This window comes from Adiantum capillus-veneris, chromosome 8 (genome assembly GCF_014529385.1).
Source record: "Adiantum capillus-veneris isolate H3 chromosome 8, ASM1452938v2, whole genome shotgun sequence".
Lineage (NCBI taxonomy): Eukaryota > Viridiplantae > Streptophyta > Polypodiopsida > Polypodiales > Pteridaceae > Adiantum > Adiantum capillus-veneris.
The window spans coordinates 66,955,141-66,975,673 of record NC_140938.1 but is presented as its reverse complement, the minus strand read 5'-3'; the positions used below and the strand labels follow the sequence as shown (position 1 = coordinate 66,975,673).

Genomic DNA, 20,533 nt, shown 5'->3' with positions numbered 1-20,533 from the left:
CATTGCCAGTGTTTGCTACCTCGATGAGCTGCGTCAAAGTAGTGAATTTTGTTTTTCGTGCAGTACTTTCTCAATCCTTTGGGTAGGCCACAACAGTATTTTTCAATCTGTTCTATCAATGGCACAAACCTATAGGAAGTTACTGGAAGTAGAGCTTTCCAAAACTTCCGATTGCAGTCATCGAGATTCTTGCAAGTGGCAACATTAAGCTGGTGCCATTCTGTCATGACATCTGCTTCAAAGTCATCAGATCACCATGCTGTTGCAAAAATCTACTTGAAGTAAATCCATGTGGACGGAGCTTGCCCTTGAAGCAATAAAGTTGTCCACCATTGTCCCGCATTCCCTGTCGAGAAAGTGGTTGCCTTGCGGACCTTTGAAGCCTCTGTAAAGTTTCCCCCGGCATAGGCCTCGTCAAACTGCTGGAGGAATGAGAGAGCCTTCTTCCTGTCATCAAACCCTGTAAAGGTCGTGAATGTCACACCTTTGCCACCTTCTTTGTACGGAGTTGGCCTCTCGAGCGGCGTTAAGTTGTCATATGGAAGTGACTGAAACATGGGAACATTGTTAGGGTTCATCTGTGTTCCCTGACCGCAATTAAGTTGACCTGGAAATGCCATATTTGGCTGCTGATTTGTAATTCCAGCCATACCAAAATTTGCCGGTGGCATCCCAAATTGGCCCTGAGTGCTTTGAAACCCTGGTAGCATGCCCGTGACACCATACATGGGGTTAGGCATCATCGTTTGAGCACCCCCGAACACTGTTCCTGGCGTGTAAAACTGATTTCCAGGTGCATGACCAGCCATGCTCTCGAATACCGATCCACCTCCAAAATAGCCAGGGTGTACTGAAGGTGGTGGGAAGACCTGTTGTAGGTTGCTTCCCTGCCCATTAGAACCAGCTATAGGCTGCTGAAAGGTGGCGGGCTGAACTGGTACAGCTTAAAAGACTGGCATCTCAACCACCTGTTCCTGCACCTTAGGCACAGGTTGTGGAGACTGCATGTTCTCCGTCAAGTGTACAGGTGTTTCCATTGACTCTGCAATATAAATCACCTGCGTTCGAGCCTTAACTGGCTTTTGAATATGATCCAGTGACCCAACTTGCTGAGACGGAAGAGGAGGTTGCAGAAAGGCTAAAAACCTCGGGTTCTGCATTACTTGTGTGAACAGAGCCACAGCAGTAGCCAACTGGGTCCTGAATATATATCATCATCCGTCTGTGGTGGTCTTGAAGACTCACCCACTTCATGTGTCTGTTGACCCTGTGAATAGGAAACCTCTTCAGTCACATCATCTGGTCTGTCAGCCATAATTGCAATTCCCTGTGTCTGGTCTATGATCCCCTGTGTCTTCAAACCCAAACTGACCAAGGCTCACTTCTATGGGAAAAAGTGATTTAATCCCGAGGATGGAACCATGAAACCGGCCTGTACTTTCAAAAAGGGCGGTAGACTTTAGACTTAAACCTTATTTGCTTTCACCCATTTAATTTGTCGCCCACTTTACCTGTACTTTCAAGACACAACAAAGGGGAGAGGGATACAGGCTGCTAGATTGCACCTGTATGAGAAGACCGACACCAGATTGGCCCCTAACTTAGGCGCCCCTTTCGGTATTTCTTTATTGTTTTAAAAGAGGGAATAAACGTTGTGGTTCCCTACAAGCTGCCCCGCACAAACTTGGCTGAATTTCAACAGTTCCGGCCCGATTTCGGCAACATAACTATACTAGGACCCTTCACAGTCAGTATTCCCACGCATTGAATGACTTTCCCGACGCATACGGGCACTTTGCAAAACCTGGCGACAATCTGCAGCACGCTGAATTCTCTGTTTTCAGCCCCGAAAATGCGCCAGAACACCTGTACAGCGGTCCCCTCGCGTCCCCGAACCTCTTGGGGGTATTAGGGACCGTTTAAGGCCAAAACCCTAAACCTGCAAAAATACACAGCAGGCTGTAATTTACTGTTTCGGGCTCCGTTTCGCGTGCCAGTGGCATCCGTAGCAAGTCCTCAAGCTCCCGCACCTGTAGGGCTACTTGCCCTTTGAATCGGACGAGATTTCTCGCGTGAAACCTCTCCGAATTCACCTATACCTGCGGGGGCTTAGCCGCTAGCTAATCCAGTACCTATGCAAGAGGCTCTGGCCTCGGCAATCGCGCATGAACCCACACAATTGTACATTGGTCAATTGAAAATCCCACTAGAGGGGCATAACATACTCCCATGGGGGAGAGAGAGAGCAGTGCGTAGCGTGCAGGGCATCACTCCTGGCACCGCACTGTACATAGGAGGGAAAGGAAGCACTCCATAGCTCTTAACCTGTGACAGGAACTTGCAAAATGAGCCTCCCAGCTATAAATTCAGCACCACTTCTTGTTGCATGAGGAAAGTGCACAGAAATGTGCCACTTGGCGCATTTACAAGCTATTTCCCGTTTCGGGGTTGCCGCCTAAAAATCTCCCGACCGGTTGCCCGGTTGACTTCACTGCAGAGTAATAAAATGTTCCCCTTGTCATTCCGGAGGTAATGACGCGAACACATTTTCAAGTCCCAAAATAGCAGTTCCCTAAATTTTAGGAGATGCTACCATTGTATCTTTCTAGGTCATCTGACCCCCTTTGTACACTGCAGCCACACCCAAAACTGAAATGTAGCCTCTGTAGCAAAGGATTCCACTTTGGCTAGTCAATGACTCCACTTTGGCTAACCATAGTCCTTGTCCAACCTTAGTGCTCTCTTGCTCTCAGGCCTGGACTCCCTCTTGACAGTTCCACACTAGCTATGCAATGCAGGGCAGTTAGATTTCCCGTGGGGTGTTTCCAAAAAGTGAAAGTAAATAAATAATAAGAAAGAAATCAACAAAAAGGATAGATAGTAGTCACACGCTGGTGACATCGTGACTGCAAAGAAGGAATGGTAGCCATACAGCATTAGTACGACTTGAAAGCAATACAAGAACAGAGCGACTATCAAAACAAAGAGTTCTGGCGACCTTATTCTCAAGTTCAGGCACAGATGCAAGAGATTTGGGGAAAGGAGACTCTCTCGGTCTCTTCTTCTCCAAAGCATGATACACAGGATTTGCATCTGAGAAGCATGATGATTTGCATGATCAAGATGTGATTTCTCACAAGCATGATGATTTGCATGATCAAGATGTGATTTCTCACAAGCATGATGAGTTGCATGAAGATGATGTGATTGTTCACAAGGATGATGTGTTAGTGGATGCTTTTCCTAGCGAAGCTAACCTCGTAGATTCGATCAATCACGAAGAACCGATCTTGGCTTTCGAGTCGAGGTCCAAAGAACCCCCACAGGACGATCCGATCATTCAGGAAGAACCGATCTTGGCGCTCGAGCCGAGGTCCAAAGAACCCTCACAAGAAGTATTATGTGTTCGCATGATTGATACGCACGCATTGTTCGAATGTTTGATTCGTAATCGTTTCCTGTATTTTAGTCAGCATCGTTATGTGATCCCTTTTCCTAGGCATGACATATTGTATGTTGAGCACGTTTCACTCATGGATGAGCACGAATGTATGCGGATTGTTCATGAAAAGCTGAAAAGTATGCATTTCAGGTAGTCACATTCCATGTCTCTTCCTTGGCATGACAGAGTTTCCGAACGAGCACATGAAAGTATGAGCACCAAGCATGCGCATTTCCGTTGTGATTTGCCACAGTTGATTGATTTCGATCGAACTAAAAAGATTCAATCTCATTGTTTGCATGTGTTTGATGAATGGATTGTCACTCCGTCTCTATGCGATCTCCCTCGACGCCATACAGTTCGATATTAGTACCTCACTTTGAAAAGGAGGGGATGTCACGTGACATATCCAACCCTATGTGTCCGTTGACAAGCTACAGCACGACAAGGGTTCAATCAATCCAGTTAGTCTAGATTAGAAGTGATCTCGCACTTTTGTGAGTCTATTCGTAGACCGTGCATGCCCAGTCACTTAGGGTAGATGCATATCCTCTGGTTGCACACAGCATGATCATCAGTATTCCCTTCAGAATCCATCACATTGAGTTAAGGGAATTTTCCAGTGTATTTAGCCTAGTCTCCCTATTTTTGGTATTTTTCACTTATTATTTTTAAGTGACTTTCCAACAAAAGTAGGTACGGCAATTTTGCTAAGTTAATATATAAGCAAACCCAAGTTAGCACTCAATGGCAGAAGAGGCAACAAGAGCTCCCGCTCAACAGGCACCTTCTTAGCAAGAACCCCAGCAGAACCCTGGCGTTTGCAGATTCCCTTCATCACCAGACATTTCCCTCACTTGGCGTTTTCAGCCCTGCTTGATTGCCATCAACAGTAAGCCCCAACGTTTCCAGTTTGGCGTCGCCACAGTACCTACACCCTAGCGTTTTGGACATCATTGGCCTCTCCACCAACCTGGCGTTTTTCAGCTGTGCATGCATCGCCATCACCCCCAGAACCTCAGCATTTCACTAACGCTAGTAGTCAGCCCCCAACGTTTTTGGTTTTCAGCCTTACTGCAGCACATGCAGCAGCGTTTTCAGCTTTGAAGACGGTAGCAGATTCAGCCCTAGTTGGTTGCAAAAGACCCCCAATTTCAGCCCATAAAAACGCAGCCAAAACAGTCATTTTCAGCCACCGAAACAGTCCCGAAATTCAACAGATAGAAGACCAGAGATTTCAGCCCTAAAGTCGTCGTCGTCATCGGCAAAGTCCCAAGTTGCATCAGTCCATTGCATACGCATTGTACCACTTTGTGCAATCAAAAGTAGACTACTCTCGCCGACGAGAGTGGGGCCTTCGGAGGAGGGTTTTACGTCGTCTCTGGTGTCGTCTCTCTCTATCTCTCAGTCTCATACACTTGCACACATAGTGTCCCTTCACTTTGTTTGTGATCATAGCACTTTCCATTAAGAACGGAAGGCTCTCCCTTCCATAAGAACTAAAAGGAACCTTGAGCACAGTTCGGAGCAAATAATCATTCCGCTGCACCTAACAGATGAGGAGTGCAGAGAGATGAGAGCCCAGCTTGAGAGGGATCTTCTTTTAGGAGTCATCACTTACAAACATTCTCGGATCGCTTCTTGGCCCCTTGTGCGACGGAAGAAATGAGCTTACTTGGCCCAGATGGAACGAGATTTGTATCAGTTGTTATTGAGTAGAGACTTAGGAGAGGCATGGCGATTCTTTCATGAGCACTCCCCTCCCCCCGTGATTACTTCTCCTAATGTGTGGCGCCAGTATGCCTCATCGTTATATACGGTTCCTGGACAGGACCCCCTTCCAGATCCTACAGAGCCATGCCCACCTACCAACACCTTCTTTACCACTGAGATGGTAAAGAGAGCCATTGTCAAATGAGGACCAGCGGGCCATATGATCATGATGGTCTAGTAGCAGAGTTCTTTATACATGCTAGAGATATGCTGGTAGAGGTTCTTGTAATGTTGTTCAATCGTGCCACGTGTGAGAGGTTACCTGAGACTTGGAGGTTGTCTACTATTGTGCCTATCTTCAAAGCAGGTGATCCTACAGAGCCTTGGAATTACCGCACTTTTATGGTTGGGCACCCATCGGCACAGTTATATGCATCCATTCTTGAGCAACAGTTGAGTAATTGGGCAGAGGGTGAGGGTGTACGAGCAAAGGGCCAGGCCGGTTTCAGGAGGGGTTTCTCGACTCTTGATCATATTTTGACACTCAGAGCCATCATTGAGGAGGGCAAGTCACATGGGAGACGGATTTATTGTAGCTTTGTGGATTTCCGCAAAGCATTTGACATGGTGCCGAGAGCTCAATTGATGCGTAGACTGCAGGAGATGGGGGTGCCCATAGTGTTGATTTGGGGGATTATTTTTATACAGATCAATGATGGGACATATACATTGTACGCACTTCGGAGGGGATATTTGATTTAGTTCACTCCACCATTGGGGTGAAACAGTGTTGCCCATTGTCTCCTACTCTATTTGGTATGTATGTTGATGAGGGGTCTGATTACATTGACACAGAGCGTGATAGAGGTGCCCAATTGGTAGGGACGTGGATCCCATTGTTGTTATATGCTGATGATATTGTGTTGATCTCTGACTCACTAGATGGTATGCAGCGATAGGTGGATGCATTACAGAGTTTTGCAGAGGATAGTGGATTGTCTATAAACCTTGGTAAAACCAAGGTTATGGTGTTTAACACCACACCGCAATGGATCAAGAGATCAGCACCGACTTTCACATAAGGTCAGGAGATTGTAGAGTATACAGATGCATACGCTTACCTTGGGGTTGTCTTCACTGGGCTGAGGTTTTCTTTGGGGAGGGCAACAGAGACTAGACTGACTAGAGCTTTTGCAGCCTTGGGAGGCTTGGAGAGGATGTGTTCGCAGGTTCAATTCTAGGAACCTCGGACAAAGTTATGGCTCTTTGATACTTTAGTAGCCTCAGCCATGTTGTATGGGGTGCAGATATTGGGACCTTCTATAGGCCAGGATGGTTGGAGATGTATGGAGAGGCCCTTGTTATCTATGATCTCTCGACTGATCAGTGCCAAGGCCTCCGCACTCCACACTATCATTAGAGCAGAGCTAGCTGCCCCTCCTATGGAGATTGAGGCGCTCACCAGATCGGTCTCCTTTGTGCACAGCTTGTGGGATACTACTAGAGACAGATATGCTAGACTGGCCCTTGAGTCTTCCAAACGGTTAGCTCGAGGGGGACACTTCACGTTGGTATGCGCAGATGACATCATGGTTTTAGACGCATGGCTTCACCATGGACAGGCTGCCTCTTACACGGGTGGAGATTACTAGACTCAATTCATCAGGACCTTATCCAGTTGGATAGCAAGAGGACATGGATAGAGCCGCCATAGGAGTTGGGCACGAAGATGGCTTTAGAGACCATCTTCTTCACCTCACAGGAGATGGGTTTGTGATTCGACCCAGCTACATGGACACACATATGTCTCATGGTTTGCGGTGTGCCATTGGTCAAATACGCACATCCTCACATCAGCTGGAGATTGAGACTGGTAAGTTTCAGAGGTATACCAACAGACAGCAGGATATGCCGCTTATGAGGACTAGAGCCAGAGACAAAGCTACATTACATATGTCCTTGCATAGTGTACTATGAGATAGGGGGCCGTTTCCACTGCTTATTCAGAGAGGGTTTCGGTACTTGAGGAGCATCTGCAACACCTTCGTTATTTTAAGACGGGAAAGTTGTATGCAAAGCAAACTAAGTGTGAATTTTTTCGCAGGGAATTTTTGTATCTGGGTCCTGTCATCTCAACCGATGACATTCGCATTGACCCCGACAAGATACGCGTTGTGCTGGAAAAATCCTTTTTGGGTTTTACGAGCTTCATTAGGAAATTTATTAAGGACTACGCTCGTATTTCCGAACCCTTTACTCGTCTGTTAAAGGGCGTCCAAAGTAAAAAGCGTAGTGTTAATCCGTCGGTTCGATGGACCGATGAGCTTGATCGATGTTTTCAAACATTGAAGCAACTTGTTACTGCTATACCGATGTTGCAAATCGTGGATCCGAACAAGCCCTTTGTGGTGGAGACGGATGCCAGTGATTATGCAATGGGCGTTGTCCTTTACCAAGATGAGCAACCTGTAGCACTTGAGAGTCACAAGCTCACAGACATGCAGACACATTATTCCACATAGGAGAAGGAATTGTTGGCGGTCATTCATGCCTTGAAGGTTTGGCGACATTACCTCTTTTGGTGCCCAGTGCCCACTTCGTGGTGTGGACGGACCACCACTCTTTGAAACATCTTTGTGATCAACCCGATCTCCGTGGTCGAAAGGCAACGTGGACGGAACTCATGCAAGAGTTCGATTTCGAGATATGCTAATATAAGCGTGCTACCAATATGGTAGCCGGTGCCCTTAGTAGGATCCTCAGAGGTAAATATTCTTTTGTTTGCCTAAATTTCGACCCTCTCTCTCAAAGGGCGTTGCCAAAACGATCATCACTTTGGTGCAATCTAGCACCAATCCAAGAGAGAGTATGTAGCCCATGTAACAAACTTGGACACTCCAAGTCAAGAATCTACCACGACAGCACCAAATAACCACTTCAAAACAATTCACAGTTCACAATTGATTCACACTGGCCCAGCGGAATTCCGTGCCTAAAGATATTGGCCCCAAAGACTGGCGCCCCTTTCGGTATTTCTTTTTGTATTAATATGAGTTCAAAGTACAAGAGTGCGGGCAGGCGCTCACACTCAGACTCTGCATCCAGATGCTCTGAGTTGTGAGAGGCCTGCTCACAAATTTAAAGGTACAAGGGATGCCAAAAGCAGAGCCCCAAAAGCTGAAAATCAAAAGCTCAAAAGCTTTGCAAAAATAAAGCAGTTTCTCTTTCTCTCGCTCTCTTGCTAAAATAAAGCAAAGAGGCTTTTCTTTCTCTCTCTCTCTCTCTCTCTCTCTCTCTCTCTCTCTCTCTCTCTCTCTCTCTCTCTCTCTTGCTTAGTAAATTAAAGCAAAGAGGTTCTCTCTCTCCCAATTGCGTAGAAAAAGCATTGCTCAAAAGCTGTCAAAAGCTGCCAGGCAATTCACGCCGCAAATCACGAAGATCCGTACAGCTGCAACGTGTCAACTGCCACGTCAACAAAATTCAGGATTAGGGTTAGGATTAGGGTTAGGACAAAATTAGGGGGTCAGATTTTTAGGGTTAGGGTTTCAACAGAGCGGGCAGCCACGTCATCACTTTGTGACATACCCCCCTCTTGAAAGCATTGTAATCGCCTTGTAATCGCCCTCGATTACGCCTGCAAAACAGACAGAGCCCATAAACCGTCTTAGCAGACACTGATTGTTAGTACCTACCTACTAGGAACACACATCTAGCACATGTACCAATCGACAGTCACATCACACGACATCACATGACATTCAACATTCATTCGGATCTTAGACCATGATTTATCAGCAATGTAGCTAGCAACGCATCTAGATCCAGTCGGGACCTCGTCGATGCTCGATTGACTAACCCCTATTGCAACCATGTCTATTCAAGATCAATCAGACCAAAATGCTGCAGTCATTTCGTCTATTAGTTCCTGCACTTAAAAACAAGTCAAGAACAAATCAGTTTCATATTCCAGAATTCCATTTCATAAAGTCATACAGCAAAATACTGTCAGCTCTCAGTATCCTTGAAGCTCAAAGAGACATCAGTGACTCTAGTATACAAAAATCAAGGCATCTGTTCACAAAGGAGCGGAGTAACTCCCCTCTTGTGCATCCCACTGCACCATATCTCCGGCCAAGCTGAATTCTGGGTTCCATTTGGAATAGACTATGCTAAACCAAAAGCTTTGAGGTAAAGTTTCACAATCTGAGGAGTATATGCTAGGTCCTCCTCCTCCATCCACTTCGCATCCAATGCAAGATAGTTCTTGAATTTAACCAAGAACCGCCTTTGGACTTTACCTTTATTCTGTGTCCTTAAAATCTGTTCAGGAACAAGGATCTCCTCGTTTTCCTCCACTTTGGGTTGCTCATCGGGCTCCCCATCTTCAGGCACATCACCTTTGAAAGGTTTCAAGAGACTCACATGAAATGCATTGTGAATCCTCCAAGTGTCAGGCAGTTTCAGTCGGAAGGAGACATCATTGATCTTTTTGGAGATCTGGAAAGGTCCGTAGTATCTCATACTAAGCTTTGGAAAAAGCCTCTCCTTTCCCTTTTTCTTTCTCAGGCGTGCCTTCTCAAAGCGTAAGAGCACCCAATCATCCTCCTTCAATTTCAAATCACGCCGATGGCCATCCGCTGCCTTTTTCTGTCATTCTTGAGATTTCTGCAAAGCCTCGCGGACCTTGGCAAACGCTGTGTCTAAGTCGCGCGTGTATTCATCCGCTTCAAAAATCTTATCTTTCGTGCTTAGGAAGGGTGGAACCTTCACAGCACCTTCAACAATCTCAAATGGCGCCTTCCCTGTCGAAGAGTGTATCGTGTTATTGTAGGCAAATTCCACCAAAGGTAGATACTTTTCCCATTGAGTCTTCCTATCCGAGATATAGGACTTCAATAAATCTAAAACCACTGAATTGGCAATCTCAGATTGCCCATCAATCTGCGGGTAGAACGATGACGAGAACTGCAACCGCGTGCCAATGTTCTCCCAAATTGCCTTCCAAAACAAACTCGTAAATCTAGGGTCCCTGTCGGAGACAATCGTCTCAGGCATGCCATGTAATCTGAAGATCTGGGCCACAAACAGTCTCGCTAAATAATCCGGCTTGACTGTTTTCTTCACTAGAATGAAATGAGCCTGCTTGCTAATCTGTCAATAACAGTCCAGATACCATCGTGACCACTCTGTGTTCTTGGGAGATCAAAAATGAAATCCATTGCAATACTTTCCCAGGGGCAGGTGGGTATGGGCAAAGGCTGTAACAATCCCTGTGCTTTATGCCTGTCAAACTTGACCTTCTGGCATGCCAAGCAACTGCGCACAAACTCTTCCACATCCTTCTTGAGTCTCAGCCAAAAGAAGTATCTCTCTACCCCTTTCATGGTGGTAGCAATGCCGCGATGACCCGTAAAAGGTGGACAGTGGCATTCGGTCATAACATTTTCACTCAACGGCTGTGTACCGCACAACATGGTTTTTCTCATCAAGTAGCCATCCCGAATGGAATATCCTGCTATTGTCTCCCCATCCCGTATCCATGTGAAAACATCTGCAAATTCTGTATCTGTGGTATACTGGTCGACCATATCCTCGAAGCTCTTATTATTTATCGGGAAATAGCCAGAACCAACGGCTTCCGAGACAAAGCATCTGCCACCACATTCTTCTGTTCCTGAACATGGACAATCTGGAAGTGAAACTGTGACAAGATGTTCGCCAACCGCATCTGCTTTTCCGATAGCTGCTTTTGTGACAAGAAGTAGCGCAAACTCTGATGGTCTGTAAAAACAGTAAAATCCGCTCTGAGTAGGTAATGCCGCCACTGAGTAAGAGCATGAATAACCGCCAAAAGCTCTTTCTCATGAATCTGTGCTGTCATTTTTGGCCTTGAGAACAATCGGCTCTCGTAAGCAATGACATGGCCTTCTTGCATTAAGACCGCACCCAAACTACGACCACAAGCATCACAATATACTTCAAATGACTTCTGCAAGTCCGGCAAAGTGAAAACTGGTCCCCTAGTCAATTTCTCTTTCAATGTTTGAAAGGCAGTCACCTCTGTGGGTCCCCACGAGAAAGGGACTCCTTTCTGTGTCAAGATATGCAAAGGGGAAGCAACCTCTGCAAACTTTTGAATGACCCGCCTGTAGTACGAACACAATCCCAAGAAGCTTCTAACTTCATGGACATTCTTCAAATCGGGCCAATCACAAATAGTCTCTATCTTGGCCGGATCCATTTGCACTCCTCCTGCTGACACAATGTGTCCCAAAAAGTGTGTCTCTGGTAGGAAAAATTCACTTTTCTTTGCATTAATCACTAACTTGTGATCTCGTAATGCCTGAAAGACCTGAAGCAAATGATCTCTATGTTCTGCCTCATTCTTGGAGAAAACAATGATATCGTCAAAGAAAGTGCCAACAAATAGCCTGTACTCTCGAAAAATCATGTCCATCATCCGGTTAAATGTCGCAGGAGCATTGGTTAAGCCAAAAGGAATCATCAAAAACTCCAATAACCGAAAAGTCGTCCGAAATGCTGTCTTGTATAAGTCTCCCGGCGCGATTCTGATCTGATGATATCCACTCTTCAAATCAATCCTGCTAAAGCACAAGGATCCCTGTAATCTGTCGAGTATATCATCGATCCTAGGAATCGGAAATCTGTTCTTGATGGTGATTTTGTTGAGAGCTCTATAATCGATGCACATTCTCCAAGATCCGTCTTTCTTCAAAACCAACAACACTGGAGAGCAATACGGTGAAGTACTAGGCTGGACAAGACCCTTTTCCAAGAGGTCTTTCACTTGGTTCATAATCTCTTCATTCGGTGCTCAACTCACACGGTAAGGTGGCCGGTTCGGTGGTGTGCTTCCAGAATCAGATCAATGGTATGATCTTCAAAACGAGCAGGTGGTAACTCGCCTGGCAGGCCCTCTGAGAAGCAATCGGCGTGAGTGGAGAAAATCTTGGCGTTCTTATCAACTTTAGACATATTTGTCCTATCCTCATCACTCAACTCTTTCATAAAGATCGAGTAAACAAACTGACTGGATTTCATTAATTTAGAAATGGCCGAAGCCGATACAATAGGGACACACTCGCCCTTCAATTTTATATCGAGTACAATGGTTTTGCCCTTCTCTATAGTCAATGTTGCTTTCCTTGCCTGATAGTCGACCACGGCGTTGTTCTTATGGTACCAGGGAATTCCCAAGAGAACATCACAACCTTCCAAAGGCATTATGTAAAAGTCCTCATGCCCCAAATACCCCTGACAATGCAGCCGAAGTTTGCCAATGACGGGTGTAATGGCTACGTCCCTGCCAGGTGCCGCTAAAACTGCCTCCGCAAGTGGTCCCATCCGATCGGGAGTGATCTCGAGCCGCGCCGCCAATTCCGGTGAAATGAAGTTGGCCTTGGCTCCTCCATCAATGAAGATCGAGGCCTCTTGGTCTTTCACTTTGCCCCAAGCTCGGCAAAGTTCTGTACTCTCGTCCATCGAGCTGGGATCAGTCAATCCGTGCATCAACCACCTCTTCTAATTCCTTCTCTGAATATTTCTTGTGAGCCGAAGGCTTCTTGAGAGCGGGTTTTGGGGGTGGTGTTGTGGTTTTCTGCCACTGCGCATACACTTCCTGAAAAGAAGTCTCGCTCATATATTTTGCAAATTTTGGGTCCTTTGCAAAATTGAGCATCATCTTTGTTGCATCGCCGATCAATTGACGACGCTCCATCTCTCGAAGCTCCGCCTGAGGAGGCCGAGGCGGGCCATACTCCTTGCCAGAATCTTCATTGTGATCCCTTCCCGCATCTCCGGATGTATCTCTCGTGTTCCACGTAAGCCATCTAAAGGAACGGCTTGGGCAAGATAACCTAGTGATTCCTCCTGTGCAAATCCCGAACTTGGCAGTCACCACCCATTACAATCCACTTGAACCCGAATCGGTTCTTGATCAAAGGGTCCGCAAGTCTCGCAAGTCTTCGTACCCCGAATATTTGATCAAGTGGAGACATCATCTTGAATCCCAAGCCACTTGGGAGTCACTCAAATCATTAAGAAATCGCTTTCCCGGTTTTATACACAAGGATATTGTTGAGGGCCGCAAATTAAAATAAGGGGGGCAGTGGTACGTCCCCAGACATCAGGATGGGCGCCTGCAGTATGTCTGGCCAGTGTGAACCTGGCCCTTTGGTTATAAAGTCCTGTAAATAGGACTTAAGTCTCATTTGTGAGACATCTGGTGTGATCACCACAATTGGACTCTTGGCCCTTGGCAACTCTGTCTGCACAACTGTACTGGTGTGGGCTTGGTGATATGGGATACCCGCCCTTGTGGTAGAGGCTAGCCCTCTTGGCTGCAGGCTCCCAGGCTCGAGGGTGAGCCCGTATTAGCTCTATGGCTGGGAGGTGAGTGTGGTGTCCGCTCACTACGTGTGTCTAGGTGTGAGTTTGGCTTGCGTCATGTCGTGTGCAGGATGGATTTGGCGAGGGATTAAACAACAGAGATGCGATCCCAAAAAAAGTGCATAGATAAATCTTCACAAAACCCTCCTCCTTGCTACTCGCTTCTCCTTGGCTAACCACTTCTCATCTGAATCTTCATTCTCAAACGTCAACTTCCTTGTGAGCAAGGCGTAGCCATCCTACGCATGGGCCATCATTCCTTGTATGTTGAAAGCTTTCTACTTGGGCAATGCCTCTTTGACTGAAGTAGCAGCCGGCAGCAATACCTCTGCATCTGCTCATCCAAGTTTCCCATACGCCGATATGGAAAGAAGGCACTACCAGAAAAGCGTCCGTGACTTAGACAGGATCTCTAAAAGGTTGGCATATCCATATGGTTGTCTACTACTGTCTTACTTTGCAGGTTGGTGAAGAACCTCTAAAAGTTAAGGAAATAGAAAAGATTCTTCCCCCGGAGCACATTGTCAATCATCAATCCCGCCTACTAAAATCTGGCACAACTCGTACGAAGGATAGTTACTTTTGAGAAATACTCCCCTCTTGATGCTCAATGGATGAGTCACCAAGAGCGTGCACCCAATCAGGATCTCCATGGCAGTTATTGAGGCACTCTATGGCTATGGCTAATTGTTGGAAGCTAGAGAAAATGAAACTATTTCACAACTATCTTAGTGAAAACTAATTAATTCTCAATCCATGCACAATAAAACATTAATGTGATCATGCATCCAAAGAAGTGGTGTAACCGTTTATCCATCCTCAATTCGATGATAATTCTCAGTTCTTGCACAATATAATTGGAAGCCAAATGGATATTCCAGGTGCATCATCACTTAGATGACTACAGCTTTGCAAATATCCAGTTAAAATAAATATTTTCTAGTGCATTATCAGATGAGTGACTAGAAGACCTCAAAGGAAGTATCCTTCATTCCGCTCCAGATTGGCTATGTCTGGTGTGTCACTGGATGGGTGACTACAGTAATGCAAAGAAAATCTTTCGTTATTTCAAAAAAGAGAACACAGCAGTACGTGTATTCCTCATGTGTCACATCCTTGTGAAAGCATTCAAAATGTTCCTATTGTGTTACAACCATCTGCCCCATGCTCTCATTTTCTATTACCGTTCAATATAATGGTTTCTTAAGACAAGTCTATAGCACCTTCCAATAAAGTAGCTAAAACGCCAAACTAGAAATTTTCACTTTCCGATTACCTAAGAGACTTGTCTGAGTTCTCAGGACGTGACCAAGTAAAACAGGCTAATGTTGTTTGCTTTGTGCAGCAATAACTAGTACATCTACTGGAAGATGATTACGCCAACATAGTTTCACCACATAAAAGAATCCTAGCAAGCTTTCAAAAAATGTTATCTTTGCTGCTTGAAGAATATTACACAAACTTAAATTGAAATCTGTCCAGGGCAAACCAACCCACCCGTAATAGAAGGTAAAGTGGCACTTTTCCCTCGGACATTGAGATGCCTGCGTGATTTCAACTCCCCACCATCAACCACTTCACACAAAACTGAATCTGCAGTTTTTGACTTGACTAGCAAAGACATCATTCCTCCTATAAAAAAAAACAGTAAATATCAAGGCTTGAAACTTCCCTTCTAATACCATATAAACTATCATTAAGTTAGAATGAACTTTTACCATCTACAAGCAATGTATCCCCACTTTCTACATCATTGACAAAGTCGTCATAATTCACGCTGACACTGCTCTCTGTACCGACACCCCTTTTGATAGTGAAAGTAAATTCTTGCCCTTTAATCAGCTTGATAGGCCGAGGCAAGTCTCCACTTCTTACTTCAGGCCCCTGAGATCAACAAAAGATGATGATTGTATGGCCCAAGAAGCTGGAGGAGATATAACACAGAAAATGCCAACCGCCAATTCATTGGCATGATCATTAGACTTGTATAAATCTATGGATGCATAGATGTTCGAATCAATAGGTAAAACCTCTATGCTATACATGACCCTGGCACCCGACTGCACAACTCCAATGGAGGTAGGGTCAAATGGAATGTATCATTGTCTAGCAAGATATGTTCCTAATGCAGGAAATATCATGTGATGCTCATGCTACTCAAAAAGTACCCAATCTGCTAGATTAATACTGAAATACTATCAAATTGTGATGTGAAGTTTATAAGAGCACCGAAATCAGCAATAATACATGCCTCAACTTTTGCAACAAAGTGGAAGATTGTACTTCAACAGGTGCAATCAGATTAATAGTGAAATACTATCAAATTGTGAAGAAAATTCCCAATCTCAGTATGATGTGAAGTTTATAACAGCACCGAAATCAGCAATAATACATGCCTCAATGGTTGCAATAAAGTGGAAGATTGTACTTCAACAGGTGCAAATCAAAACCCTTTACCTTTGTATCCAACATGATGGCAATCACATTATCTGGTGACGTAGCATTGAACTCCTTCACAAGATCAATAACTTTTTTGTGGGAATTATGATCTCCATGTGACATGTTTAGCCGTGCCACATTCATACCTGCTTCTGCAAGCTTCCAGATCATCTCTTTACTACAGGAGGAAGGACCAATCGTGCATACAATTTTGGTCTTACGTTGGAAAGTGGGTTTGTTCCACAATCCCCTAGCATTACGCAAAGACAGCAATTGCTCTGCAGATAGATACCCATCTTCCTGCAGATAAACTTTGAGTGAAAAAATTTTGACATGGCTGTGTAAAGCATCAGCTGAAACTTGAAATAAATTATTCAAAATGGGCAGAAAAAGATCGATTCGTCAAGCACATGCCCAGGATTAAACACATTATTCAAGGAACGTTTCTGCATGGGAATAAATTGAACAATGTGATAAAGATGCAAACATCGTAATCTTCTTTTACTTCACTGCTTAACCACTTGAATTAGAGACGCATGTCAAATGATTGAGCTTGTATGCTAAATAACTTCGGTCTGATGAACTTTCAAAACAAAATTGGAACTTAATCACAGCCTCCAGAATATCTTATAGACAGAACGGTGTGTGACTAAACCGTCGTGACTAAGTGGTGATCTACGCAAGAAATTGACGTTTGGCATGCAGAAACATTTAATGCATTAAGACCAGGAGTTAAAATGCCAACCGTAAGCCGGTCCGAAACAGGCCGGTCATCTGGAGAGATGGGGATGAGTTCAGGCTGTTTAGATTGAGCACTTCGTACACTGGAAGCTTGTAATTCTGCAACAAACGATGACTCTAATGCCGATGGGCGATGAAGACCATCTCGTTGAAGAGAGCGGGTGCGGAGGGAGGCACCGCTGCATAGAGAAAGGTGGGAGTCGGAGAGCAGAGACGAAGGTGATGGGTGAGGAAGCAGCTTGTAGGTTAGGGGAGCTGCCATGGCCGTGTGGCTGTGGCTGGCTATGGCAATTGGAGAGAAATAGGACGATGCCCTTGAAGGTAGGGTCCCGACAACTTTGAAGTTTGCGACATTTTAGCCTCAGTGCCTAGCTGCGCATTTTTTGCTGCACAAAAAACAACAACTAGTCGGGTTCTGAGCACTATATCACACGGGGTCGTCAATAAAGAACGAGTTGTGGGATAGGCGACGAGCAACTAGAGCGTGCGATTCAAACTGGCGTGCACCATCAGATGGTGTCTGAGTTTATTTTTGTTGTCTGCGTTTACTTTTGTTTGTTTGTGTTTACTATATAACGGTTTGTGATGATATCAAAAGCTACGTGGTTCGGATGTCTTCTTGTCATCACTGGGCAGATCATGGGTTTGAGTCATCCTACGAGCGTTATTTTAACCCGTCCATCTGCCTTGAGATCTCCACGCTCAATCCACCATGGGACGATATCTCCAATACCAAAAGAGCCAGAGCGAGGCTTTATTATGGAGAGAGAACGTGGGAATGAGATCGGTGTTCCTTCAGGACCAGGAATGGTTGATAAATCGAGGGATTCTTAGTATTCATCTCATTCCAGGCGGAGAGAGCAGACAAGAGGGCAGCAAGAGAAAACATCATTCTGCAAGTCACAAGCCAACAAAGAAGAAAGAAAGCTGAAGATACAGTGATTGAAATTGAAATCGACAATGACTAGGAAGCAGATACCGACCATACAACAAACGAAAATCTAAAGACAAGAAACCAGATAATCTGAAAATATCATTTCCAATATTCAAAGGAGGTATAAAGGATGATCATGATGTTCACATCCAAGCATTTGAGCCGTATGCTGAGCTTAAAGATATCGATGAAGATGAAGGGGGGGAGTACTTTCCCCAAAGACTCAAGAAGGTAGCAAGGAAATGGTACTATCATTACCCAGCCTGCCAGCTCGGGTCATACATCTACGACCAGAGGGGACTGAACCATGCAACTCTCCACCCAACCTCACTATTTACATGCGTGTAGCCGTTCAAATATACCACCCCTTGATCACGTGTCTGTCCTAGCCCTTGGCATGCCCGGTCTTACCCTAGGCATGACATTACTCCCCCTTGGAGAAGTTTTTTCGTCCTCGAAAACAAAAGTGGTGATATCTTCATAAAGAACACTAATGTTTTTTTGCAGTGGCATCCTTCAAGGATCCAGCTATCCATTTGACTGGAACACAGTTTAGTAGGAGGTTCAATAATATCAAGACGAGCATCTTGATTTTCCACATTGTTGTCCCTTTGCAACCGTCTTGTGTAACCAGTCAACCTAGCATATAGACTTCGTTTAAAACTCACTTGAGTGTGCTAAATGAGTTGTCACAACTAAGGTGTATCTAAAAGAGTACCTCTTTTCACTTTCCATGAAAGTAATTGACTGGCGTAACTCATCAACATAGTATAAGTCCTTGACTTAATATCATTTTTCATCAGTAAACAACCCCACCATAATCGATGTTCAAAGTTGAGAACCTGATTTAAACATGAAGAGGCTAAACTTAGTCTCGCAACATGCTTTGCCTCATGATAAGCAAACTCCAACTAGAGAGTTAACCTTTCCAATTGGATTGCTTGGTGCTAACGTGCGCGCTTAGCATATTGTTGAGCACAAGATTAACACTTGTAAACTGTCTTTCCTCTTTGGATAAGTGATAGTATTGAGGTGTGTTTCCCCACCGTTTATAGACAGTCCTCCAAAATGACTGGAAAACAGGGATCACAATTCCTTGCATTATTGTTGAGTAATCAATAATTTTAGGAAAAACCATCTGGGTTAACTGTAATGAGCTAACCTACAAGCACCCAAACCGAGCCATGACCTCTATTAATGATTGAAAGATCTAGAATTAATATCATAGAGATATTGCGCATAGAGTGTGAAATGCTTTAGAAGCTACTAATGTCATAAATGTGCATGCTGCTCCAAATCAGCCTTTGCTAAACACTAGGGCCCATAACACCTAGTGTGCATGCATTTAGCAAAAGCATATCCAAACTTGTATATCCATCATCGTACTTGCCAATGCTCATGGCTAATGTTATATTCACAACTCGCTGGGAAAGAACTAAATATTGTTCCCTGCAATTACATGAAATCCATGCTAACTTAGTTGGACCATAATAGAATGAAAAAATTAATCACATCTAGCTGCCAAAAATACAACATGTTCAGGAACAGAACATAACTAAACTACATGTGTAAGCAACCATCCACTAAAGTTGTTTAACAACACTTGTAAACTGAACAAGTCTTACTTGGTATCCAACAATTTTTGGGTGTTGAAAGTGTTCCTGATACGATGTGCCTAAAATGGTATAATAAACAAATTTGACCAACACTTGGGGACTTTGTCGCGACACATAATTCAAATAATGAGCCACTAGTGTCAATCCCAGATACTCATATTATCCACATGTGGAACATGTCTCAGATAAGGATGTGCAAAAAAAAGAACCTCCTTCAAGTCGAGATGTACTTGTGTGTGGAGGTAACTGTAAACACTCTGCGACATGAGTGAGAAGGATCCTCGTTATCCTTGCTCCACATTGGCTAAACCAAACTCCATGAGCTCCTAGACTATGACTCCTCTTGTGACAACACATGCCAAACAAAACTCTACCATGTAGGTCCTTAACTTCATAATACATAAATGTAGCTAGGACACTACATCCCAAAAGTCTTTGCTCTTACATGACCTTGTCATGTCTTTGAAGAGCAAAGTGGATGAAAGCATTGAAGCTTATACATCCTACAATCAATCAAAGCATATTCTAAAACCAAATCAGCATACCTGCAGATTGAACATACTGGTCACTTACATGTAGTCAAATGTACACGACCAAATCGCCCACCTGAAAAATAATAGTAACACTAATTGAAAGATTAGTGAAAATCAAGCGGTAATCCTAGGTGTTGCCTTTGCAATCCAAACCCTTTTGTTAAAATTTGAAATGTCAAACCCTTTGGTTAGACTTTGTATAAAAACTTCGTAAACTAGCAGCCACGATGACCAACACAGTCTACCATGTCTAATAATGACTGGAAGGAAAGCTGAACGTTTTTACTATCCCTTGGTAGATTGCTAACTTATTTCCTTAAAAGCAGTGAGACATTCATTACTTTATAATGTAGAGAGATTACCATAAAATAGTTATAATAATTTTTAATTCCCACTCTTCCGGAACAGAGTAGCTGGTGTTATGGCAAAAGTATAAACCATACTTCAATGGAACGAGTCTACAATATTGCCATGCATGCATATCAAAAAAATAGTGTGATAAGCCCTTGTCTTTAATGATAGTCTCAACAGTTTGAGCCGGTAGCATACGTGCCTTGCATGATTTGTAATGGGTGGGTACATCACAATTTGTTGTTGCCAAATGCACTGTGAGCTTATATCCTGGTTTTGCCTATTTGTCAAATCTATGTGCCATTATCCTTGATCCTAAGTCAATGGATAGTACTTTTCACCGAGGGGAACCCGT

The 20,533-nt window shown here is 44.3% G+C and overlaps 1 protein-coding gene across 2 annotated transcripts in view; it reads right to left on the bottom strand.

Moving 5' to 3' along the window:
* The window catches only part of LOC147452285 (pyruvate kinase isozyme G, chloroplastic-like), an 80,560-nt gene extending 63,437 nt beyond the window's left edge, over positions 1-17,123 (bottom strand). For both annotated transcript variants that reach the window (XM_086518041.1, XM_086518042.1), the window contains exons 1-4: positions 16,749-17,123; positions 16,022-16,303; positions 15,283-15,448; positions 15,062-15,196 (exon numbers count right to left, since the gene is read on the bottom strand). In XM_086518041.1, coding sequence (XP_086374167.1) covers positions 15,062-15,196; positions 15,283-15,448; positions 16,022-16,303; positions 16,749-17,006 — 841 coding nt within the window. In that variant the 5' untranslated portion in view covers positions 17,007-17,123. The remainder of the gene's footprint in view (positions 1-15,061; positions 15,197-15,282; positions 15,449-16,021; positions 16,304-16,748) is intronic.
* Between the last annotated feature and the right edge of the window lie 3,410 nt (positions 17,124-20,533).